The following is a 27073-nucleotide window of genomic DNA, read 5'->3' on the forward strand; positions in this document are numbered from 1 at the left end:
TATAAAATAACTGGCATTTACGCATGCTGTATTTTATCCTGAAGAAACTATCCGCGTAGCACCCTGGCGACGTATAGCATTTTATACCGGGAGCATAAAGAGTTCTCGTCATGACGCTTGCGACCGACTACACCGTGTATAGATCCCTTAACACATGCGGGGGTACGGAGCAAAATTATCTACATATTATTAAATGATGAGATATAGATAATATCTTGCTATTAATAGAGTTGAGCTGAACTATATATTAGAATTTAGTGCTGTTATAATCGTCTGAGGCAATATCAATAACTATAAATTGTATATGTAAAAACTTTTGTTCGGTTGAAAAACTATTTAAATTCAGAATATAATAGGTGCGAGAAAAACTTTTGCGTGATCTATTATTTTGGAAAGAATAAAGAAGGCTAGTTAAAAAAAATTAACACGCTGTGGCATTCTTTTCTTTCAATTGTATTCTTGAACTACATAAATCTGATAAAAGCAGGTACAAAATTCATTGAAGCCTCACAAATAAACAGTAACCTTAGTACAACTTAGCGTACTTGGATGGTTTTCGAGTATCGAAACCTCGAAATGACCAACCTTAATAGACTGAGTGTCCTCGATATATATGTTTTCGTCGTACCAATTTTTATTTAACAAAGTTTCAGTTACAGGCGCTGATTTTGGACAAGCATGAACAATGGTTAGAAAAATTAATTAGCTTAGTATTTTTGGACGCACTACTCTTTTTCGGGGAATGAATTACTGTCTGGAATGATGTACTGTTACGTCAGAGTAAAATGAAACTTAGTACAACTGCATTATAAGCTTAAACGCGTGCAAACCTTTGATAGTTTGCAAAAGTAGAGAAATTAGGTCTATTGTACTTTTATATTGTAGTGCTTCGATACTCGAAAACGAGTCCAGGATATCGAGCGTGTAAATCTCACGCTAAATGAAACAACTAACCGGCAGGTAGGTACAGGTTACGCTATTGTCAAAAAGTAAAGACATTTTTTGTATCTGTTGAGATTACGTGGGAACGTTTTTACAAAACCTGTTTTGTGTATTGGCATCACTATAGGTTAGTAATAATTTTTGTCTCCAAAGTACCGCAAAAATCATCAATCTTATTTTTTGCGGCGTCATACCAAGTTATTGCATTGAATAGACACAATGTGTTGACCGGAAGCCATCAATTAACTATGTCATTGACATATGCACAAAAGAGCGGGATTGTCTGTGATATTCGATACCGCATGGCGTAGAGATCTCTTAGGAGATATAAACAGACCAAGAAGATATTATTGGATAGGTAGATAGATAGATAGATAAATCAAGAGTGAAAACCAGTTTTATTGTTGCTTTTTGTAATTTTATGGATTTAAGAATATACTAACTTAAAGTAAATGTCTTGTAATTTAAGTATAAACTTTATCAAGAATTACGTTGAAATTAATTCAAGGCAAACTAATACCGAAATTATTAACCAGGCTTTAGGTCAGTTTAAGGGTTAATGGTATAGGTTAAAACAAGCACGGTTCACGTCACCATCACTTTCACTTACTTTCATGTGTCAGTAAAAAATAGTTGTTATTAAATATTTACCATTATTTCTCCTATTAGTGGCAGCAAGAACACTGGTGGGAGGTCGTGGAGGTAACGCGGGAGGTGTGTCCGTCTTGGCTGGCGGGGGAGGCCCAGGTTCCTCTGCACACGCGTATTGCGCTGACGCCGGCTTGCATGTGCATGCTACTTGATACTGAAAAGAGAAACAAATTGCTTTGAAGGTTTAAGTCAACTTACTATCCGTTATAGTATACTCATATTTTCATGTAAGTGTCCAAGGTAATTAATTTTTAAAACAATAGCTTGACAGTTAATTCGGGTGATCCTTGTTGTAAAAGTAAAAAAAAAAAATTACAGCGTTTTTGCATAATTTCATAGTTTAGTAGACGCGGCGTGAAAGCGTAATAACAAACGAACATACAAACTCACATAAGCATTAATAATTGTTAGTTCGGATGGCTGAACTAAATAAAATACAAACAAGGATTATGTTAGATCAAATCAAGGTAAATAGTCAAAACATCATTCAGACAATGCCTTCCAGCCATGACATTCTTGGACCGCCGCGAGTTTTAGCTCTAGGGAAGGCTATATAGAAGTATTGGTAAGTATTGTGTGTCCACAGGTTTCCATGCTACATGGCCGCACCGTCATAAACTTCCTGCAACTCATCTCCAATGTCACGAACACTGCGGCTGAGATCCATACTTTGACATGGCTTGGACTTTGCTTACGTTTAACTTGGCTTATCTTTGGAATTCAACGCTGAAATAAGGCTAAACAGAAGCAAATAATAACGGAGAAAAAGTGTTTTTAAAATTATTATTAATAATCTTATCTAGGAAAAAAGGATACCTTAACTTAAAAGATATCCCTAAGACATAAACAAGAAGATGTATTGATTTGTGTTGTGTTGATAGGACTTCAAAATCTTTCAAGTCGTCGATTTTGCAAACTTAACTTTGCTAAGCACGCGATGAGCACGGATTCTCTGTTAACATTATAAAAAACGACGTTCCATTGTAAAGTCTAAGCTAAGCACGCTTTATAGATCTCGGGCAGGACCTGTACTCACCTTATGCAAATCGGATGTAACGGACGCGCCGGTGTCACAGTCGGGACAGGCCTCGGGTGCGGGCGAACTGCGCGCTGAGCGCACGTCCGCTAGCGACATATCGCGGCTTCTGAAACAAAGAGACAAAATTTATAACATCGATATCGATTACTATACAATTTAAAATTTTAGAGTAACATCACTAAACTACATTCGGTATTTAAAATTTAGATTTTTTTTTTTTAAACTTTATTTGTTAAGTGTTGACATGATCGAAATCGATTTCAGAAAGTCGCCAGTAAAACGCAACCTAAAGGCTAAATTGCTACATGGGCACTCTGCGCATTTTTCTGTTTTTGCAATTTCAAGATGCCATGCCATTTATAATATTTTCTTATTTTATTCGAAAACTGTGATAAATATTTTTTTTAAAAACCTTTCTGCGAATTAGCGTTAGAGGTAAGTAACTTCGGCATTTTCGTCTCTCGAAATTTTAACCGTGTAATTCCTGCTGTGACTTCATCGATTTAATGATAGCACCTATAATATTAAAAAGATCGAATCGATTTTCGATTGTTTGAACCCCATTTTGAAAAACTCAGCATCTCAATTTATTGTTATTTTTTTATTTATTTCAGTTCAGATTTGTTTTATATTCATATATTAAGCCATAAGGGGCACTCAGCCTAAGCCTTTCGTTTAAGAAAAACAAACTTTAACTCAGCTGACCGCCTGCTTCCGGTCAGCTGTCAACGCAAAATCGAAAAATACCGACGCAAGCGCATACTCCGTTTGATTGTGCTCATTACACCCTTTTTATTGAACAACATCTGTCAAAATGACATTTGCGATATGCAGCTGTTAATTGTGCTTTAATTTATAAATTTAACAATAAATTAAAAAAAAAACAATATTTTATTTCTTTATGATTATTTATTCTAAAAACGAGCCGAAGCCAATTATATAAACTAAAACAACTGAAAATTAGAAGAAATACATTTAAATATAAACTGTACAAAAGAATAATAATTTATGGCTTTCACTAGCTAACATAATTATTTTAAAGAACACAACTCATAATTTTGTTGTGCAATTTTTAATTTTCTCGTAGTCTCTTTATGACAAAAAGGCACATGGACATGCGACTTAAACAAGTTACTAGGACATTCTAGTTGTACGATCGGTTGCTCGTGTGTTGAGTGTCGACGGCAGTTTTAAAGCGATGAATCTCTGCAATTTGCTTGCAATCGATCGCTGCGACGGATCGCCCGTGAATGAGGCATTTCCGGCACGGATATCTGCAGGAATTGCCAAAGCATCGATGATGAGATATTAATCCCTCTATAGATTACGTAGTCTTAGTACAAATTTCCATAAATCGAAAACCTAACTAAGTCATAGGAAATGAATTTTGCATTAGGCGTAACTGAGGTCGCGTGGTAAGTTTACATTAGGGGACAAAATAACAAACTTGCAATCACTGCTGTCAAATGTCAATTTTGTTTATTTATTGTATGGAAAAGTGACGTTTAACAGCAGTGATTGCAAGATTTACGCCTGTCGCGAGATACGTAATCACCCTGCGGATTGGTAGACTTCACACGCCTTTGGAAACACGCGTTTTCTTCGCCGTTAAAGCAAACGGTCATAACTTATAAAAATTAGAAATGCGTGCCCGGGTTAGAACTTGGCCCCTCGAAATTGAAGACGATGTCCTAACCACTAAGCAGTCACCGCTTTTTTTGGTTTCAAAAAATGATTGTACCTTCTCTATTTGTTGATGCTATAAATGTGGGTAAAATAATTAGACAAACATGTGAGTAAAGAAGTTATAGTTGATGTTTTTGTATCACAATACATCTTCCGTGATTGAATGACACCGGTCAGCGACCCCAAGCGGGTCTGTCAACGTTATTACGAGTTTTTGTTTTACCGTGGGAGTTATGTGAATCTCGCTGCCAATCGTAGTCTACTCATTCACAGGCTAGCGATCGATGGCGATCCCATCTGATCTAAAGATTGTTTTTTTATTCCACTACATGTTAGTGGTTGCAATCTCAACTGTAGATAAGTGATGATGCAGTCTAAGATGGTGTCAGGCTAACCAGGTAGGGCTAGCACGGCCGGGAGATAAAAATTATATCTCCTGATTATATCCTCTGACAAGGGATATAATTTACGTGCCCACCTGCTAAATAACTGGAACATGGAATAGGAGAAGTTTACGCCCGTTTATTAATACACATATATTATTTGGATATTATTTCCACTTGTGCGCCAGTGCTCTGAGAGTTAATAAAGCTCTGGGAGAAGATAAATTTATATCCTTTCCCCGGGGATATATTGTCTCTTGCCCATGCTAGCCGTGCTGTAAGGGGTAGAACAATTATATTAATCCATGTTGGGTGGTAGCTGGTAACTAGTAAAAGGCGAAGTTTCCCACTAGACCAGACCGAAGAAAATTCAGAAACTATAAGGTCCGAAATTTTCCCCGCCGGAGATCAAACCCGGAACCGTCCACTTATAAAACCACATCTTTTATCACTGCGCCATATCCTCTGACACCTTCGATAATCTATGCTCGTATAAAAGCAGAAGTTTGTTTATTTGTTTCAACGCGAGTCTGGAATTACCATTTAAATAATCCATTTATTTTGAAAATTATTTTCATTTTAAATCTACCTCAATGTACTTCTGTATCCCATTTTTTGCACCAAGGCAGTGTCATCAAAGTTGTTTTGTGCACATTAAATACTTAGGTACCAGTGGCGTGCACTTCATACATGTACAAAAGCACTGCCTACCCTAAAGTTTATATATTCCTCGTATAAGAGGAGGATTTTTGCCATTTTATGCAATATTCCTGCTTTACCAGGGTATGCATCCTGGTAAGAAACCCAGTGCACGCCACTGTTAGGTATCCCAGGAATTTATATGTATATAGTAACTTATTACAGAAATAAACCTATACTATAAGAATAATTGTTTTAAGTAAGTAATTAAGAGAGCTACTCTATTTTGTAATTGTTAATAAAGACAATATTATGGTACTTTGTCCCGGGATCTATAATAGTTATCCCAAATGCAGTTATAAATCCCATTCACAGTCATAAAAAAATATTGGAATCAATAAACAATGACTTTATCTATCGGTTATTCTCTGAGGTGATTCAAGAATTCGCGTTTGCATAATCGATTTTGTTAATTTGTTTCATCGACCGTTACAGACGATTCTTGTAATCGAGTTGCACAAATAGGCGCAGTTTAGTGATTTATTTACTGCTACACTAGGTTTGGTGCCACTCATTATCATTTCAATTCAAGTCGTCCACTTCTGGGCAGGTTCTTTCGTAGGGTTTTTCACACTACATGGTCATATGCCGCTTCTGTCCATCGGCTTCCTGTGACTGCCCTTTACTAGGAGTAACTTAAGCTAAGTTACTTTTTATTATACTATTTGTTAACTTGTTACAGCTTACTAAGATGTAAACTTCGATCAATAATGAACTAGACATGCAGTCCCATATAAAATTTAACAAAAAGCGTGTCTGGTTTTTTATTTTTCATGAAGATTTTGTTTTAATAATTTTGAATATAACAAATAAAGAACCTTATAATGAACTCCTTAAAATAATAAATAAATAAATCTTTAACTAGGTATTACTTAAAATAACAATTTTTTACCACTACTAAACTAAACTAACATATAATTTCGTAGGTGAAAACTTTTTTAAAACGGAAGTTTTTGACTACTGACATCTTAAACTCATGCTACAAACACAAACATAAAATATTTTGGATTACACCCTCATCGAAAATCCGCATAACAGACAAATTGCTACACCTAGACTGTTTTACATGTTTTTGTGCGTCTCATAGTACCAATTGGTTATCCTAGTCTATTGTGAATACTGTGAATGTGTATGCGTACTCATTGTACGCATACACATTCACAGTCTGCTTATTAAAGAAAAACTCATCGTAAATAGGTCCGCGCAGTAACCCCATGATTCTACCCAATATTTAAAAATAAAATACTCCACCAACTAAAAGATCATGGAGCCGTCTCCGTTTGAGATTGTTGGTAACCCTGTTCTATCGGTATATTCGGAAATCAATTTTAAAAACAAATCGATTTGTATGTCGAGATTCGCGTCTTATACTAATTTGTAGTAAATTTTAAACAAATCGTTAACTTTAATATAGCTAATAGTGATGCGAAACTAATATATAATTATAGCAATAAAAACGAATGTTGTGGAACAGTCTGTACATGCGTGGAAGAGAAAATAAAAGTTGATGCAATGAAGTTAACACTGCGTTTGGGTAAATCCATTTTTCATTCAAATTTCATTGTATATACCTAGTCGTGGCTAATTAATTATTATTTTAACTACCCGTGAATTTATATTATATCTATTGAGAAAAGATTGAAAACTACCTTCTTGTCACGAATTTATCTGCGTGAAGTTTGGAAATAGTTTTACTTGATGGAACTTTTGATTTTTTCGGGATAAATTATAGCCTGAAGTAATCAGCGTGTGTATGAATAGAATAGTTTTGGGATGTACTAAGTCCATTCCAAAACTACGCAAAGTTGGTTCTATCATTTTGGCGTGAGGAGTAACTAACATTGAAACACAATATTTCACATTCATAATATTGTTTTTATTAAATATATTATCACGATAATTTATTAGAGGTAAAATATAAACTCCCAGTAACGCGAAACAAATTCATAATATTTTATATTGTGTTAACATTTACAACTTGAAAATTGAAAATTGGAATCACAAACATTCCTCGTGTCTTATATTTTCTAGTTTTTATGTTTTCACACAATCTTCATGATAAATAGGTACACACTAATGGTCGGGTAAAAAGTTAAGTGAAATTTCTTCATGCTTGTCGAAACTGTATACGTATTCTCTCTTTAAGGATTGAAGTACACATAGTCCCGGATAAGTGCTTATAAAGAGATACAGTGTCTGAATGACCTTCTAAGCCGGGTCAATTAACCAAGATGGCGTCAATTGGCGAAATTATGTCACAGACAATGTTCATTGCTTAAACAATTGAAGTCCTAGATTTCAGTTAACTTACTGTGTTTAACTGCCTTGTCTGTCTAGTGGAATGGAGAGAACCAACTACAAAATTGTTTTAAATAAACATATTATTATAAAGGACATTCCTAGTCCTAGATATTATTTAAATTTTAAACAATAATTCACTAACACGTTCGTTTAAATTTGACTTCAGTGTAATTACAATTAGTTACTCATGGTAGTCGTTTTCTGTAGGGGAAAATCTTTGTGTTTACGTCACTGACACCCTACAAGTATTGCACCGAGACTAGCGACGACGCACCCTATGTATATGTATAAGCATATACATAGGGTGTACATACACAAACTATTATTTATACTAGACTGTATCATGTATATTATGCGTTTTTGACATTTTGACTACAATCATGCGATTACCGACTGATTCTAATTTTGCTATGCCAATATTATGAGTTTTCACGTCATTTTATTTAGACCTTAGTCTTCTGCTTTTTTATCGTTTACTTCTATTATAACACCATAAATATATAAAAAAAAGTATTAGTGATTCTTTTTAGTGCCCTATAGGCTCCAACCCCCTTTCTAGCTTGCCTTGTATTTACTCTTGTGCTATTCTTCGACCTCCGTATAATATTGACATCGTCGTTAGTACTCCAAAAGAGGCATTAATCGCGACCACTCCCACGCATCGAGGCCACGGGTCAATTCGGCGTAACTCCGGCTCACTTCCACTCAACAGTGCCATTCTCTTACGAGACAATGCCGCTTTGGCTGTTTACATTACCAATTACATGTTTATACTTTTGATTGTTTATTTAAATGAAACTTGACACTATTTTTTTTAAAACCTTATCCGTAGATCGAATTTGTTTATCCGCCTACTGTTGATCATTTTGAATTGTATTTCCAAAAAGGCTTGTTATAAGCAATTTAGTAAAGAACTATTTCTACCTGCACCAACCACAAAGTATAGTATAGTATAGCTATTAAGCGATAATGCCGCCTTTTTTATTCTACTTCTTTCTTTGTTTCTTTTTTTTTGTACGTAACATATATTAATATTGTAGTGGTGTACAAAAGCGTAGTAATAAATAAAAAAGTAAGAAGCTTGCCATTGTTTATTAAATTATATTCAGCAATTATTTATAAATTGTAATCAGTTTTACCGCAATTCATTGTCTTGATCGATGCCCTTCAGATAGACAATGGGTTTTTGTTTACACTGCGATTGTAATATCATAGCGTTTATGTTACTCGATACTTTATGAGCTAGTTGATATAGACTCGCGCCCGTATTTACTATATGTTGTTATATTCATATTATTGTGACGAAAGAACACAGTGTGTGCAGACGACATCAAGTATCTACGAAACCTGTATGGCAGCTATATCTGTTAGGAGTATTGGAGTTATATTAACCCATACCGCTAATCGGTATCAACATCGTACCGAAACGCTAAATCACATAGGGGCAAGGCTTTGTCGATGGGTGGTAAATAGCCACGGACGAAGCCTTCCACCAGACCAGACCAGAGAAAATTCAGAAATTATGAATTCCCAAATCCTAAACCCGTGATCTACCACATAAAATGAAAGTGCTCATCGCTGTGCCAGGGAGGTATCAAGGGTCGTAACGTGAACGTCACGTAACATGATCGAAACGATTATTACCTCGCAGCGATTAGCCGGGAATTTCTCCCACAGCATTGTTAGTTAGTGTGGAACTAATTGTGCGGTCATTGGCTTCGCTCTACTCACTTGAAGTTCAAGTGACCAATTTTTATTGACAGATTCCGCCAGTTGACACGATTTTTTAATCTGGATTTGATTTTTTTTTAAATTCGTGATTTTTAATGAAATATGGCTTCATCGTTATCAGCCTATTAAAGTTCTATCACAGCGCACGAGCTTAATCTTTCAGAAGTTCCACCACAAAGTACAGACCTACTCTCTTAGGAAAATCAGATCATTTAGAGCACAGACTCACCACTTTGCTCCAATTCTGGTTGGTGGGTTTTAACATTATTATAATCATACCAGAGCGCATCGGTTGCCTGCTTTCTTAGTCCGCGTTTATTATGGTTTTTTACAAATCCCGTGGAAACCATTAGGTTTTCTGGGAAAAAAAAGTAGCCTATATCAAAATCCGTCCTTTCACCTAACTCTACGCCAAAAATCAAGTCGATTGGATATAGAGTTAGGGCGTAAAGTAATAACGAAAAACAACTTCGCATTTATAATATTAAGAATGATGTTAGTGATAATAACACTAAACTTCTAACTTATGCCATCGTTCAAATAAAATAATGAGCTTAAAATCAAAGACTCTGATTTTATATTTTAGTATAGACAACGATAGATACAGTTTAACAACCTTTGACCCGTGCGTGATTTACTGATGCGTATAAAACGCCATAACGTTCACCATATGGCAAAAAAAACAGATTGACGATCACATGGAGCCAGTCGGAGAGGCAAGCTGTCATTACCGTAACATAATGGGATTTAAAAATAAAACTAAAGTTACAGTTACAGTTACAGTTTTATGCACTAGTAGGTAACAATCCCATTAACCCACAGTTGAGTTGCATAGTCTGTCTATGCTGCGATAATAGGGAAGGCTTGTGAACTGTTTCGATCAGGTGGAAGGTTTCAGCAGTGGCTAACTATTAGTTTATTACCCTGCCAACAAAGACTTGTCGCCCAGAAATTTTGCGATATACTTTATGGTACGATATTGAAGGAGTATGGTTTAATATAACTTTTTTTTAATAGTAATAAATAAGTTTTTTTATAATATATATTTTTTATAATATATATGTTAAAAAATATTCTCTTAATGTAAGAAGCATTTATAATGTTTAATAATTGTCAACATAATAAGACAAGCGGTATCAGCCTTCGGCTTTACTTTCGAGTTTTTTCTGGGATTCAAAGTCAGGCCGACTTTGCAAACACTTATAATTTTTCAAACTTATTTCAACAGTGAATTATAACATCGTGAGGAAACCTGCAAGCCTGGGAGTTCTCAATAATATTCCCAAAGGCGTGTGGAGTCCACCATGATGGACGATGTAATAATAAATATGTTTTACTTACTACCTAGGTATACTCCTTTTTCTATTTCTTTTGTTTGGCGTAAAAGCAAAGAGTTCCATCTATTATACAGATTGTCTGTTTATAATATTGAAATAACTGTTTTTTACTACATGTAGGTATATGAATATAATTATATACGGTACATATATACACACCAAAATAAGATTTTTACAATTTTTGTCTGTCTGTTTGTTCCGGCTAATTTCTGAAATGGATTTAGGTACTTTTATTTATTCACGAAAGATTAGAAAGAGAGGTCGCGGCAACAAACTTAACCTTTTTGTTCGGTTCCTCGCCGTTCAGCATGGCATGTCGCAAGTGACTGACACAGATTACAATTACATAAGACTTTGTTCAAGAAATCCGAGGGAACCGTCTCAAAACATTGTTTTCCATACGAACTATTTTTTATTCGAATATTTCAAGATCAATATTATCAAACCATTAAACTACAGCCCAGGTTCTCATCTTAGAATGAGGAACCTTTAGGCCGTATTCCACTACAAGTGCAAACTGGTGGACTTCGAATTTATTATGGATGACTCTCAGGCATGCAAGTGTTTTCACGATGTTTTCCTTCACTATCAAAGAAAGTAATGACTGATGCTCAATTGCTAAAAACAGACAAACACCAAAAATTTGAGATGCGTGAAGGCAAACGAACTATTTCAAATGAACCCCCAATATTTTGGCCGAAGTCGTAACTACTAGGCTATCAACACTATAAATACTATAGGTACTTTTAAATAAGGTACGAAGAAAGCTATCCAATAGGTAGGCAGGTATATTGAGACCTTTTTCTAATACTTCAATCACTTAGTACAGTGTAGCAAGTACCAAAACTACAGACTTGTATGTATACCCGACATCCTAGCTAAAAATTAAGCACAAAAGGATAGGGTGGGTGACCCTAAAAAAACCTTTTTTTCAGAGAATTTCACGATTTTCAGACATCTTCCTGCATTATGCTGTCAAAAACCTTATGCCACTGCTAGTTAGTTACCTATGAGAGTATGTGCAAGTGAGGCCTACAACATACCTAAAACTATAGTATTTAATGATAGAGGTAACTAGGTCAAATGAAGTATAATTATCGTATACTATAAAGAAACCCCATTTGACCTAGTTAAACCCTTTTATATCAGCCCCTTTTGCAATATCATATCTATAGTTAGGTATAACTTATAATGTAAATATGCGAAAGTGTTTGATTGTTAGTTTGTAACATATTTTTTATCACGGGAAAGTAAACTGAGATTGATTCCGTGGCATTTAAAATACATTTCAAAATCCTGAAACACATTATCCCAAAATTGGCTTGACCAGAGTGAACCCGGGACTTTGTTAAAAGACCACAGCTCATCACTACGCCAGGGAGATAAACCTTCAACAATCGACGGTGGCCTTTACAGAGTAGAACATTAATAGGTACGCCAGTGACGTGCGCCTCGAAACATTCGTAACAATGGCTTCAAGTCCTAAGCAGGTAAAGATAACTTTTACTAATATAGGTACCTACCCTTTATCTACCTTCGTGTTATTAGTGTCGTTCAAATTAGACAGAAATTCTTAATTGCGCACATTCCTGATTGCCATTATATCGATATAGAGGTAGGTATATATTTTTTTTGGTGTCATGATATGGTCGAGAAATAACAGAGCGAAGAGGTTTCGTTCGCACTAAAATTCCTCCAATAAAAACACTAGCAATAAGCCACTAATTTTAAGATCAGGTTAGGTAGTTTTGTCGGTTCAGATTCGACGGAGATATGGAGTTGTATCGCCAATAGTTGTGTTCATTTATTAATCACATCCTCTTTTTTACACGACTTCCCAAAAAATTTTTTATTCCATCAAAAGTTAGCGTTTGACTATAGTCTCGCCCGGTGGTACGTGACGATGCGTTCTAAGATTGTAGTAGTTGTAATCTGTTAGGGTTGTGGCCGTTATGTTATTTTGACGACCGATTGGCGCAGTGTGTAGCGACCCTGCTGTCTGAGTCAAGGTTGTGAGTTCGATTTCCACAACTGGAAAATGTTTGTGTGATGAACATTAATGTTTTTCTCATTATAAGTATTTACGTATATTATTCATAAAATATTCATCAGTCATTGTCGTAGTATATTTATTTATTTAATTATTTTATTTATATTAAACACATAGGTAGGCACTAAAAATAGCATAACCACTATAGACGGTAGACCACATACTGGAACGCTAAATTGCTTAGCGATACGTCTTTGCCAGTACAGTAGTAACTAGCCACGGCCATAGCATTTTTTTGTGTCTTTATTCCATCATTATTTTAAAAAGCCTGATGCAAATTGGTTTTATGAGTTAGTATAGTTATCGCTAGGATCCTAACATAAATCTGATTGACACTGGCTATAAATTGAAAAGTTGCTGCTTGGGGCCATTATTATAAAACTCAAAATTCGTACAGTTAAGAAAACTGTTGTGTTTTAAAATAACTAGGATCTTGTAACAAATCATTTCAAAAGAAACAAAGAAAACGTTTTCCTAGGTGCTTAAGTATTTGAAAAAAATACACAATTCAAAAAAAATTGAAAGACGTTAGTATCGAGGTAGGTATACGCCCCAGCGGCCCCATCACTATTTTTTGCCCACCCACGCAAACTTTTTTTTAATTTTCATTCCAGGAAACGGCAAAAGCCTTTCGCTGTAATGCCTAACGAACTTTTTTAGAACTTTGTTAGTGTTCAATGATTAATTAACAAATACCTACATACCATAAAATTCGTCACATCAAATCCTGTTTTCGAATTACTAGCATCCTTTCGAACTTAACTGTTACAAAACTTTGCAAAGCGTCATACAAACTAACTAAACTCACTAGCACCAAACATTATAGTTTAATTCACTAACACGAATAAACTAAACTTTACAACTTAGTTTATAGTTTGTAAAGTTTATTTAACGCATCCGAGATGCGTTGGTGTCCGCGTCGCGTTTTGACTGGCTATAGTCAAGATATTTTTACCTGAGAGAAAAAAGTTTTGTTCTTAGCAACTTAATTTTAAACTACATAAATTTATACTTTAATTAATGGCTTTTAAAGTCGATTTTCGTTTGCACATTGAAAGTGCACTAGTGTGGCCATTTTGAATTAAAAACACGATGTAATATGAACTCTATGCATTAATGATAAGGTTAATATTTATTTGATAGTTAAACTTAAAGCTCCATTCTGCGTTAGTAACTACAGAGCGAGCAGTTGTTCTGAGTCAAAGGTTCTCAAACTTTATTAAGACATTTATCGTTGGCCTATTTTAGTATTTGGGATCGTTATCTGTGTAACATTTGGATTGATGGACTTAAATACATTAACTATGTATTTTACACGATTTATGTTCGATTTGTTATCATTTTAGTAGACAGGTTTGTATTTGACTCTGGTTCGACTGTAGGTAATTTCCAGTTCTATGCATTATACGACATAGTAAGAAATATTTAACTATACTTCCACACATTTCTAACGTTCTAATATTGAAGGATTACGCTAATCAAGTGACATTAAAGGTGATTGTTAAACTTCTTAAATTACACTTGATTAGCGTAACACATCAACAATGAACATCTTTATGTGTAGGAACGTTTTGGAAATGGTTTTTAGATTCGGTTTTTATCATTTAGACGCATGTTAGATTGTTAACTACTCAAGTATCTTATGTAGAAGTGTGTTAACCAAAAACTCTCTGTGCGGGGGAGATAACGTAAAAAAATCAAAATAACTTAAAAAATAACAATCTTTTTAATTTTTTACAATATTCTATTAAATTTTGACATCTTCAGGGATGAATAATAAACAATTGATCCATAATTTTTGGGAGTCCGCCATATCGGATCTAGCCATCAATATCATGATCATTATCATCTTAACCACGCATGTATGCTTTCTATTAATTTGGTTGGTTGGTTACCGGTTAAAAATTAAGTAACACCTTCGCCTACTAACAATAATGACAAGTAAAATAGAAACTAGTGAAATGTTTAATGGTATCCAACTATCCAGTATTCAAGTTTTGACTATTCCTAAATTTCGGGATGGCAGTAATATAAATAATACAACACCCTGTGCACACTACAGAATACAGATTCACCATTACAGCTAAACGTTAGGTCTTATATTGGTTTGAGGACAACTGGCCAGGACCCGTAGCACCAAACCTGTTTAGTGCGGAGAAATAAAATAACAGGCCCCAATTTGATATGAATTAACTCATTGTGATTGTTATCTAGCATTCGCTTTTGGGTTACCTGAGGAACCCTTGTTGAAACTTGAGTGAAATGCAGCTAGAAAGTATTAAAATGACCATAAACCATTAGACTTTTTAATCCCACAGCTGGGTACAGAAACTGCAAAAAGTAATAAGGCTACATACACCTTATTACTCTTACATACAGATACGCATCAGTTGTTTTTGTCTGTCAAATTTTGTATGGAGTAGGGATGACACAAGTGCCAAAAAGTATCGATGTTATGCCCCCGATATACCATTGTAGTCTGTGACCTAGGCGAAGTATTTCTAGTTTTTATCGACCTCGATAAAGCTGTGGCGCGATCTGTCATCTAAGGAGCGGAAGGCCCTGGCTTGCCAGTTTTGATAAAGATGTGCTTTTAGCTATTTAGCGTTGCGGTTCCATGCCGCGTAGAAACTGATTAACCGATAACTGCCATGTGGTGACGGCAGAACAGAATTCCGTTGACACCATCCTTCAGAATCCTGCGGGCGTCGTACGAGACGACTAAGGGAATATAACGGACAACGGTCAGCAGCGTTCTCTATGCATCTAATACTGCGATCACCTATCCGTCTGCCCAGCGTGGTGATTATATGAAAACCCTTCCGTTGGGAGAGGCCTTTATTCCAGCATTTACTAAAGGCTTCGATGATGATGATGATGATAAAAATTCCACTACTCCTAACAGTTTGGCTCGCTACTTTTTTAGACTGCATCATAACTTACCACCTGGTGAAATTGCAGTCAAGGACTAACTTGTAGAATAAAAAACCGACCTTTGATTTAAATGCTATTACCGTTTTTCTAAACGTTCCGGAGGAAGCAGAGATGCGGTTTCTTAACGAATGCAATAGCACGAGATCGGCTGCCATTTACAAATCTATTCTTACGGCACTTATCATGGATGAATAAAATAAGCCGGATAAATAATATAACCAAAAATTAAACTAAAACAGATTTATTATATTTTCTACTTACAGCTAAGCTATCGTAACAAAATATAATACAAATAATTGTAATTTTTTTTTAATAATAATCTGTAATTATAATTTAAAACAAACCCAAATTATTTATATACTTTTCACAAATAGATTTTCGTGTTATGGTCATTTTTTTAAGCACTGGTTTTTGGCTTAGGCATCCAAGCTTCGACTTTCGGGCGGGTAGTGCTGTACGGAACGTACTGGCCCGTGGTGCCAGACAGGTTTTCTGTGTGTTCCGCCATCCACTTGTATTTGGGTCTGCCTGGGTCCTGTAACAGCACAGATGATTATTTATAAGTTACTTTGTTAACCCAGGAAGAAAGTGACCTATTATTATTATTTACAAGCTTGCAGTTTGGCAATCACACTTTCTGCCGTATATATATGATAAATATAAGTTTTATTTTATGCGACTACAAGTTGCGGCTTTCGAAGTCCCCTCTGGCGCAATGGTGAGCGCTGTGGTTTTAAGAGGAAGTTACCGGATTCGTTTCCGGGCAGTTCGGGAATTTATTATTACTGAATTTTCTCTGTTCTGCGCTAGTGGGAGGCTTCGGTCGTGGCTAGCTAGCACCCTACGGATAAAAATGTGCTGCTAATCGATTTAGCGTTCCGGTCCAATTTCGCGTAGTAACCGACTAAGGACGATTTTAATGTATCTGCCAAGCCCCCTAACAGGTCGGCCCTTTGCCATCATCACTTACTAGCAGTCATCATGACATGACAAAAAAAGTTAGTGATATGATCTAATGATAGCGGACTAACCTGTTGTAATCAGTTTCTACGCACCATCGCACTGTAACGAAAATTCGGAAGACATAAATTCTCAAATTGCCCCTGTTGGGCATTGAACCCAGTACCGTCCACATAATACATTTTAATATGCACAACCTGCAGTATGTTATCCTTTTGTTTTCCTTATCCTAAGGTTGCCTGGAAGAGATCGCTACAAAGCGATAAGGCCGACTTTTGTATACTTCTTCTGTCTGTGTTTTCTTTTATTCTTCTTCTAAATAAATAAATAATAGACCACGGCGCCAGGGAGGTCGTCAGTTTCCACCATGTTACAATTTGGGTTGGCGAGTTATTAAGATTGTTTTGTTGCACGTCAGAGATAATAAACAAAGTGTGCTTTGCATACACTCCAAAGCACAGGCATAGTATGCCTGGCATATATATGTATACTAGCTGCGCCCGCAGTGTTACCTGCTGTGAATAGTTTACAAATGTTTCGAGGAAGTAATATGGGATACTATCACTAAAGTTATAAGCACACAGTCAATATTATTGTCAATATTTTTTATCAATACTACTATTCTTCGATACACCTCCAACACGCAATTTATCTTCATTTCACAGTCAAATCCGTTCAGTTATTTTGCTTGAAAGTGTAACAAACATCCAAACATCCATACAGACATTACTTGTAGCAGGGCTTTTTGTGAAAGAGCTCATCTGGGTTCTACTGCCATTCTTATATCTGCAGCAAAGTAGCATTGTTGCAATCAATGCTGTTTCTCGGTATGAAGGGCTTGGTTGCCAGTTAATCACAGGCACATGGCTTTACACCAGCCCCTCAGGTTGGTGGACTGGCATGCTCTACAAATTGTTGGTCTGTTCAGAGAATGGTTTTTCGCCACATGGGCCAATCGTTTGGCCCGTCAATTGTAACTGTTGGAATATACCAAAAATACATGTCTTTGGTGCAATAGTCTGTGTTGTCTGCGGCTATGCATTTATTCCAACACTAGCGCCTAATCTTATATGTCATTCATTTTCTGTTCGTTTCTTGTACAATGTTTTTCTGAATTTATTCAATATAAACTAGACAGTCGAACAGTGCACACGTCTTTTCTTTTCCCTGCGACCCATATATATACCAACAGTAACTATAAAAACAAATGAAAAGCGATGGACAGATTTCCTAATTCCTGGGTTTGTACCAACAATTTTGCTAACCACCAGACCAAAGCTGCAGTTACAGAACTGGTTTGCCGCAGCAAGATATTTATAAATATTACCTGATGGGGTAGCAGATCCGTTTTGTAATGCAGCCAACCGTACCATTCAGCAGGGACCTGCAAAACCAAAATGAGAAGCTTAGAATTAATTGTTTATTTTTTCAAATTACTTTTTTCTCGTGCGTTATCGTAATCTGATGAGAGATTTTTAACAATGCAAGTTTGAGCACACTCCTAAATATGTCTTGTAGAATACTGATAGACAGACGACCTTACTACGATGCGCTAAACTTTATATATATATATATATGCAAGTTTTTTATATACTAGCTTGCAACAATGCTTTTTCTACTGAAAAGAGCTGTACAATCAATATATAAACTTTAATCACGCCAATCCCTCCGTGAGAAGTTTAAAGAAATAGGTATACTTACTGTAGTTTCACAATATATTAATAATAATATAGTATTTGTAAGACATAAATTAGTCAGTATAAACAAAAAGTGGATATAAACAGTTGACTTACAAAAAATGGTCATAAATTAGTGACATCTGCATATTGTCTGCGAAAGGAACAGGGGTCATTTGTGGGATTGAGTATACGCTTTTATAATATGATTCCTAAGGTAATTGGACCTACCAAAGCATAAATTTAAAGAATATGTTAAAACACATTTATTACAGCAAGGTTACTATACAATTGATGAATTTCTTAATGACAATGTTGCTTGGAAGCATCCGGCTCCACTTTCATCTATCACAAGATAGAAAAATTACTGTAAAAATGTAAAATGTAAATTGTTGATGTTGGAAAAAAGAAACTGCTGAGTTTCTTGCCAGCTTCTTCTCGCTAGAATCTACCTTCCGAACCTGTGGTACAGTCACTACAAACAGACAGAATTGACATGTCAAAAGTGTTTATATTAGGCCTACTTGAAATAAATGAATTTTTAATTTTACCAGATTGTAATTAAAAGTACTTTTTCAGGAACAAAATCACACTCAATATGGTAGGGGTTTTGTTAACATTTAGAGATGGAAACCTAAATATCAGTTATTCCAAAAATAGTTTCAAGCCATACTAATTAAATTTGGAGGTTGTATGTCTTTGTTGGCCAGCATTATTAACTGAATTTCACTATGATTTCATAAGAGCATGTAAATTAGCATTTATAGCAAGTTTTGTTTAATCAGTGCTACAACTCTGTTTTAAATGACATCTTTGAGTCTGGGTTGCAGTACTTGAGTATTGATTGAACAAAAAGTCCCAAGAAATTTTGTACAATAAGTTTGTCTCAGGTCCTGTTCTCAAGAATGTTGACGTTTACGAAACCCAAGTGATAACATGAAGTACACTTGCCTGACTAGCATCATAGTTCATGTGGAAGTTGTCGGAATACTCCACCCATCTGTTCCTGCTGTAGAAGTATCGTGGGTTTTCATAATACTTATTGCCAAATGAATCCTCACCAACAAGCTTGCCGTCTTTTAGTTCTTCTTGTCTGTAATATTAAAATTTTCATGTAACTGACCAATGTTATAGGTAATTAGCAATAGAGCCCTCAAAACTATTTATTCTTAAGAGCGGATTACATTTTAGTATGCAATGTTGTGATATGTAATTTTATTTTTCCAATGCTATCGAAGAGCGGCAGTGCAGTATAAGTTAAGTTTTATATTTTGTTTTTAACTATTTTTTACCTAAACTTTGAGGTTAACATCATTGTAAAAATAGTATTTAACAAAAACCAGATGTAAAATGAGATAAGTCTAATGTGTCAAATATAGTATTTTTATTTTATCCCACCCAATATTATAATAACAATTAAAATAATAAATAACTGAAATAGTAAACAAACCTTGTACTCTTTTTTATTTGAGAAATTTTACTGAATTGTTTAAAGAAGATGTATACATAAGTCAAAAATAGGGTCAAGAATAAGTATATGCTGGTTGAGAATATGCTGCAAAGAACTGAACAGAACTGTCGTAAAGCCCAGTCAAGCTAATACAGCTTTGTTTACAATTTATTTTGCTAGAGAAACCCCACATGGTAAGTCATTGTAGAGAAATACCAAACTTATGCACTTATATTATAAAATATACTGTTTGTTACATGTAAAGGGATTAAAAGTTCACAATCCCTTTTGTAACTGTAGGTATGACAACAAATGTAGTAGTAAATACATTCCTCAAAAAATAGAGTATATATTGAAGAATATTGTGTAAGATGATTTGGTATTTTAGAGTTCTAACAAGTGCTACCCAATTGATAAGTTTAAATCCAAGGTTCTAGAACACACTTTAAATCACAGGTTTTAGAGTGCACTATGTATATTTCATGATCACTTGTATTAATAATATCAGGATTTGCTTTGACTCACTCTTGAGACAAACTGCACTGGTTTTTATATCCTTTATCTAGAACCTTATAGATCTATATCTAGAAAATTTACACATAAATAATAAATAAAACAGAATGTTAACATACATACATAAACATAGGGAAAATTGAGTATTTTTTTGTAATCTGTCTTAGTCGTCACATTACTTATCAATTTAAAAATATTTTTAATATAAAATAAAAACAATAGTGTCTAAACTAAATAAACAAATTATGATAGGAAGAGATTTTCATGATATATGATTACATTCATTTTTTTAAGAAACCACTAGAGAGCTTACGTTGTCTTAATTATTGCAGAATACTGAAAACAATCAAAATATTACATAATAACAAACACTTTTTTTACCTATAAAGTTTATGCAACGATCCTAAGATGCCACCATTTTGGCGTACCATATTAAAAACAGTCGCCACTTTATCTAAAGCTAAGAATTTTATAATGGAGCTCGACATTTTTACCAAATTATTGCTTTAGTTTCGAATAAAATGTTGATCATAGACAACCCATAACCTAAAATTTCAGTTTGACACTATAAAATTGACAGGTCATTGACAGCTCCTTTTTATTTAGTAAACTGGCTTACGGCGTTGGATTCTAGCTTTTTTATTATACTTATTAGCAATAAAATAATCTATAAATTTATGCGATTTGTGCCCAACTACGGTTCAACTAAACTTGGGACATGAATAAACGAGCCAAGTGACGAAAATAATAAAAGTAAACAAACGAAACTGGGTTTTCCGATTTCAGACTTTAGATCCTAACGAATGACGGTTAATTAATGCCAGTTTGAAATAGCTCTCAAACGCAGTAATAACTATGGAGGGTAGAGGTACGGAGAGTCATCTTATATGGGAGAAAAGTTGAAAAAGTGTCCAGTGTATGCGCTAAATAACAGTTCAAAAATCCTCCACAATGGCGCTGGTGGATGCACAGGGTATGGCATGAATGTAGCAATCGTAGATGAATTGAAGTATGCCGAGTTAAAAAATTTAATGTCATTATCGACTAAAGTAGTTAATTATTGAGAATTTCAACAACTTACGTTGTACAAAATATTGTGGTAAATATAACCTTACTTTCTTGTATCTCCATACTTCCTTGTTTATTTTTCAAGCCTACTCTAACAATATTTATATTTGGCGCTTCTTTTAAGAGTTACCCTGATGCAAATGTGGCGCCATCCTAATTTAATACATTTTGACGACACTTTTTCATATACACAGATGACTCTCCTTACCTCTACCCTCCATAGTAATAACGTAATTTAACGAAGTTGCTCAGATATTTAATATCTTTTCGTTAGCTTTTCTTAACACAACCAAGCCAATAACCTTTTTGCTAGTTTTGGATTGTCTTTGGGTCAGACACGATACTGGATTATTACGAACTATTACAGTTATTGCGAGTTTTATAACTCGATCGATAAATCATTTTGCGTGATAGGAATAAAACCAGTTATTTATTATTTTTTCATACATTTTATTAATAAAAATTAAACATTTTCTTTTCCCTACTTTATTTCTACACTTATTTATTAAATATCGATTTTGGAATAACACTTAAAAATTAAACAATAAATAAATAATAGAAAAATGCAATGAGTTCAAAATTACTTTTTTCAAGAAAAATGAAATAAAAAATTACTACATAATGCCAATATGAAAATACAAATTAAAACCTTATTGTACTTGTAAAACTAAGTTTTCTTTCACTATAAAAATATTTGTTTAACAGAGCTACCTTATCCAAATACGATTTTTTTACTAAAAATATAAACATTCATATTAACAGATATGCCCACCTTAATTTCCCAACGGCGAGGTTGCCACCGTTAAGTTACATACCTTATCAACTTGCACCTGGCAATATTGATAGATGTATAGACATGTTAATTTAGAGTGAGAAGAGATCTTATGCCTCTTTCATCGGTCAGTTGAGTTAAAAGCACGCTCTCCTTTTTTAGTACCGATATACTGTAACATGAGAGTAAAATTGAACTTTATCGACCTAGTTTTAAGCTCAAATTCATATCTATAACACACTTTGCAAAATGTGTTATACAGCTTAAAAACAATGCCACATTAGATGCCATTTTACTTCGCCCGCTACTATTGTAGAACCAATTTCGAGTGTTGAAACATTTACTATAGAGTTAATTAGATCTCATTTATTAGTTCTTAAATCTCAAATTCGTCTTCATTCAGCCTCAATTGGCAGAACTTTTGTTGTGAAAACAAACTCTAAAACGAAGTGCATTTGGTCCATTTTACTTAGAGAATGAAGTGTTTCGATACTCGGAAATGCTTACATGGGCTTGGTTGGAATCTTATGCTGTTAACTCTACAGAGCACATCTGAAAATTGAATCTATGACAGAATACAGAAAACAACATAGATATTGCTGATTCTCACATGTATCCACAACCACAATAATATTACTACATCATTTTAACTTCACATATTACGATACCAGGGTGCCGAGGGTGAGTTTTGCTACCGGTTTACTTTTTTGATCGCGTGAAAGTTAAGTACAAAGATTTGTACGGTACGTTTGATTACATATAAATCGTAGTAAGCTTTCACGCGATCGAATAAGTAAAAGTAGGCAAAAGTCTCATACTAGGTGCTTTGTTATGTTTAAGGCCAGTTTTCAATCTTCAGATAATTTTAATTCAGGAATAAATTAGACCGATACGCAAACACTGTCAAAACATCAAATTTATCCCATGAAAACATATTATTTTTGTAATTAAAAAATTTGGAAATTAAAGAATTAAAAAGAGAGTTCGTTTATCTTCCCCCAACTTACGGATATTTCTTAGTTTAAGGGGAAAATGTTTTTTTCAATAATAAACAGAAGGTTTCTTAGTGGTGGTCTAACGGAACGCAGTACAAATGACATAGTACATAATTATTTGTACTTTCTAAGAAATTAATGGCGCGTTTACATTTATCAAATTACATTTACAATAAATAAAACAATTTGGCTGTTTTCTAACACTTCTTTGGAATATCGCACATTTTCCCCAACAATAGGGAAAATAAAATTTTAGCGATGGCAGCACTGCATTAGGTGCTATTAAACATTTTTTTAAGGATTGATTGTTCAAAAATATAATCTAAGAATTATATTTCTGAAGTATATATAACTTTTATAAACAGTCTGCGACTGGATTTTAATTATCTGACACTGATAAACAAAATATAGCTTAGTACTAAACCGTATCACGCTAATTTGTTAATTTAAATTTAAATTTAAATCTATTTCATATCAATCATTAAAACATGTATTAAATTTTTTTCCATGTATAAGTTCACTTAGTTTAAGCCTTTTCCATTCATTAATTGGTGTAAGCGATAGGTGATTTTTGACGTACCGAATTTAAAGTTATTGCATTACTTTTTTATATTAATAGCGAGCAAACGAGAAGTGGTTCACCTGATGATAAGTGATTGCTTATTGATTTCATATTTACTCAACATAGTTTAGCACAAAGGAAACACACATGGTCATTAATAATATTTGGGTCAATAAAGATAATAAAGAATAAAATATGTAATTTGGTTCCAGGTCATAACAGAATGTTTCCTTCGTTAACCATCGGATCATTATTGCTGCGTGAAAACCCAGCCTTCTTATTGGACCAATTTGTTATAAACTAATTTTATTAAATTTTGAGGGTTGAATAGTTGAATAGTATAGATCTAATAAACCAAGATTGAATAAACTACAAAGACATTATGATTTTATGATAAAACATTATTTTGTACTATTAAAATGTCATTACAAAAATGATTTTCCCTATACCTAATAGTCCTAGGTTATTATTTATTTGCATTTAACATTCAGTTTAATTTGCTTCAATCCTTGACCGACAGACATATCTCTATGGTATCATAAACCATTTTTTATTTCCTGATTACAATAAATAAATAAAAGACAAATAAACAATTGTAAACTACTCCAAACATATTTTTCTGGCTGTCCAGGATTATAGCAAATTAAACTTTTAAGTTCATTAATACCCACTGGATAGGGCTGTCACCTCGATTTTGTCTCCAGTTCTTCATCAATTAGTAAAGCTACAGACAGACTGGTCTCACGTACACAACATATAGCAACGTAAGATGGTAACAGACACTTGTATTTTTCAAATGACTATTTCTTTATGACGTGCCACGTGTTAGTTCTGCAAACATACTGGTTAAACGCGTGAGTGGCTAAGATCATCCCTTCCACCTTACTTTGCCACAAATATCTCGACATTGCTGATCGACGTTGCGTGGGCGGCGTCTGATTGCATTTCATACGATATGTGCTTCTATTGCATATTACATAGTTTTTCAAAAGATACCATAATGCGTTGTATAGGCTGCGTACATTGCACCAGTCTATCTCTAGCTTAAAACTAGTGGCCGAGGAACTAAACTTAGAATTACTAAAACACTAATCCAATAGTTCCAGAGACACTCATATGTCACATATGGTGCTTCAAATGGGGACAAAATTACAGCTGTCCTTTGTGTAGGGACAGCCAGTCCTCTATTAATAACACACTGAGTTTTAATAACACAGTACATTGACAATACCTCACTCAGTAGCCTAATTAAAAATGTACCTTGCAACAGTCCTTCATCAGCAGGGCTAGCACGGGCAGGAGATAAAATGTATATCCCCTGACAAGGGATATACTTAACGTGCCCACCTGCTAAATCACTGGAGATATAACATGGAATAGGAGAATTTTGCCCCCGTTTGTTAATACATTTATATTTTATTAGGATATTATTTCCACTTGTGCGCCAGTGCTCTGAGAGTTGATAAAGCTGTGGAAGAAGATAAATTGATATCGTTTCCTTTGTGATATAATTGTCTCCTGCCCGTGATAGCCGAGCAGGGCACAAATAAATGATAGAATATCTCACAGTACGGTAGAAAGTTGAATTTTGCTTAGTCACACTGATGCCAGTCCAGTGTGCTAATAACAGAGGTCAGTGGTTTATTGTATATCACGGACTTTTACAAAGACACGCTAGCCTTAAATATATTTTTTTTAATTAGCATCTACGCAATACACTTTAATGTTTTTTTTTATTACTTATATTCTGTATGTACTCATTGTGCAGTTTTTGTTAGTATTTTTTTTATTAGTGAGATTTAATTCTTTATTATTACAAAATATATTTAACTCTATTCTTCTTATTTCAATCCGAAATAAAAACGCAAAAAAAAAAACAATTCCATTAAATCGATGACATTTGAATCCATTCAATTTTAACATAAAACCAACTTAAAAATACATTACACATTTTTTTCATAAATTTAATTTCAAATTAATCAGTCAATCATTTCATCTAAACAATTTCAATATAATTAAAACATATACATGTTTTCTTATTGTGAAATTATGAATTCATACAAAGTGTATACAATTTATGGCCAAAAACAGTATATAAAAATAAAAATCACTGTTCACCATCACCAGATCCAGTATTGTGTACCTTTTCTGAATGTTTCTACAACCGACCTGTAATCTCCATACGAAATTTGCGAGAGTGTGCAACCACTGTTGTGAGATCGCCGATTTTGTATGGAGGTAGGTTAGCAACTATCAGGGTTATAACACAACGCGGAAGTTGTACATATAAAAACATTTAACCTCGCAAACCTTAGTATTCCTATACTATACTGAGTATCACATTCAATAATATAAAAAAAATATTCAACGAAAAATAAAACATTTCATATAAATAAAATGTTTTTTGTGGCGCATATGTATGGGTGGGAGCGGAAGTTGAGGTTTCGAACGATCGTGAGAAAAGTGTGTGGTCGTTTAGTTGAGTCGGTGTGCAGTCGTTGTGATTTTGCCGCAGTTCGCAGACCTAGTCTGCCTTACCGCGATATTTAGTATAGTAATGCAAGATACAATTATAATTATACTAAGATAACAATTATCTTGTAAATTGAAGTAAAAACCACATAAAAGCCTCATGAGTCATAAAAATATAATACAATGAAATTTTTGCTAACTGCTGTCCTACTCGCACATATACACATTACACCTTGTGTCAAAGAGATGGCTTGTCCCAGGATTTCGGGACACGTTTGATATTAGTCCCGAGAAATTTGCATGAAATGCCGCGGATGTTGAACCATACAATATGCGTGTTTGATGCTGTATATTATATATATTATACAGCTGTCCCTTACTAAAATATATACGTAATACGCTGTGTGATAAGTAGGGCAAATCGCGAATAGGATTTCGGGACACATTCGGTACGGGTACCGGTAAGAAAACCTGCAAAATTGGTTGTATATAATACATAATATAGGAGACGGTTTGTCCCGCGAAGGATATCGGAACACGATAGGTTCCGGTCCGGTTAGAAAACATGCAATATAGATGGTATATATATATCTGTCCTCTTGTAACATATACGCGTTACGCTTTGTGTGACAGAGACGGCTTGTCCCGGGAAGGATTTCGGGACACATTCGGTACGGTTCCCGACCAATCAGCAGCCGCTGGTGCAGTCCGATAGAACTTGCTAGACGTTCGGTTGAAGATTGGGAGTAGTTCATTGGCTTCGTTTGACAGCGCCTGGAAATAATAATAGTCACATCACAGTACATTGATCAACATGGAAGTAACACAATGTCTTATTATGTGCCAGATTTT

General features: G+C 34.5%; 3 protein-coding genes across 8 annotated transcripts in view; all 3 read right to left on the bottom strand.

Annotated features, from left to right (window-relative positions):
• LOC120624987 overlaps window positions 1-13730 on the bottom strand; it is a 39095-nt gene extending 25365 nt beyond the window's left edge. For 5 of the 6 annotated variants that reach the window (XM_039891878.1, XM_039891875.1, XM_039891877.1 and 2 more), the window contains exons 1-3: window positions 13524-13730; window positions 2630-2738; window positions 1594-1747 (exon numbers count right to left, since the gene is read on the bottom strand). In XM_039891878.1, coding sequence (XP_039747812.1) covers window positions 1594-1747; window positions 2630-2728 — 253 coding nt within the window. In that variant the 5' untranslated portion in view covers window positions 2729-2738; window positions 13524-13730. Of the gene's footprint in view, window positions 1-1593; window positions 1748-2629; window positions 2739-13519 lie in introns of all 6 variants that reach the window. The other variant, XM_039891874.1, reaches the window with a different exon arrangement.
• Window positions 13731-16067: 2337 nt separating this feature from the next.
• Window positions 16068-20918, bottom strand: LOC120625106 (probable NADH dehydrogenase [ubiquinone] 1 alpha subcomplex subunit 12). Its single transcript, XM_039892037.1, has 4 exons — window positions 20734-20918; window positions 19341-19482; window positions 18041-18097; window positions 16068-16288 (listed from the first exon to the last, which is right to left on the bottom strand). Exons 1-4 carry the CDS (start codon window positions 20838-20840, stop codon window positions 16151-16153), a joined length of 444 nt encoding a protein of 147 aa, XP_039747971.1. The 5' UTR covers window positions 20841-20918; the 3' UTR covers window positions 16068-16150.
• A 4279-nt stretch (window positions 20919-25197) lies between these two features.
• The window catches only part of LOC120624868 (pyruvate dehydrogenase (acetyl-transferring) kinase, mitochondrial), a 38677-nt gene continuing 36801 nt past the window's right edge, over window positions 25198-27073 (bottom strand). Inside the window, exon 9 of the mRNA XM_039891616.1 lies at window positions 25198-26995. Coding sequence (XP_039747550.1) covers window positions 26837-26995 — 159 coding nt within the window. The 3' untranslated portion in view covers window positions 25198-26836. The remainder of the gene's footprint in view (window positions 26996-27073) is intronic.

This window comes from Pararge aegeria, chromosome 7 (genome assembly GCF_905163445.1).
Source record: "Pararge aegeria chromosome 7, ilParAegt1.1, whole genome shotgun sequence".
NCBI lineage: Eukaryota > Metazoa > Arthropoda > Insecta > Lepidoptera > Nymphalidae > Pararge > Pararge aegeria.

What these genes read in the sequence shown, in the direction of transcription:
- LOC120625106 (XM_039892037.1), bottom strand. Translation starts at nt 20,840, where the DNA reads ATGTCGAGCTCCATTATAAAATTCTTAGCTTTAGATAAAGTGGCGACT. An exon ending in TCGTTGCATAAACTTTATAG is followed by an intron (nt 19,483 to 20,733) that starts GTAAAAAAAGTG and finishes TTAATATTACAG; the next exon opens with ACAAGAAGAACTAAAAGACG. An exon ending in CGGATCTGCTACCCCATCAG is followed by an intron (nt 16,289 to 18,040) that starts GTAATATTTATA and finishes GTGCTGTTACAG; the next exon opens with GACCCAGGCAGACCCAAATA.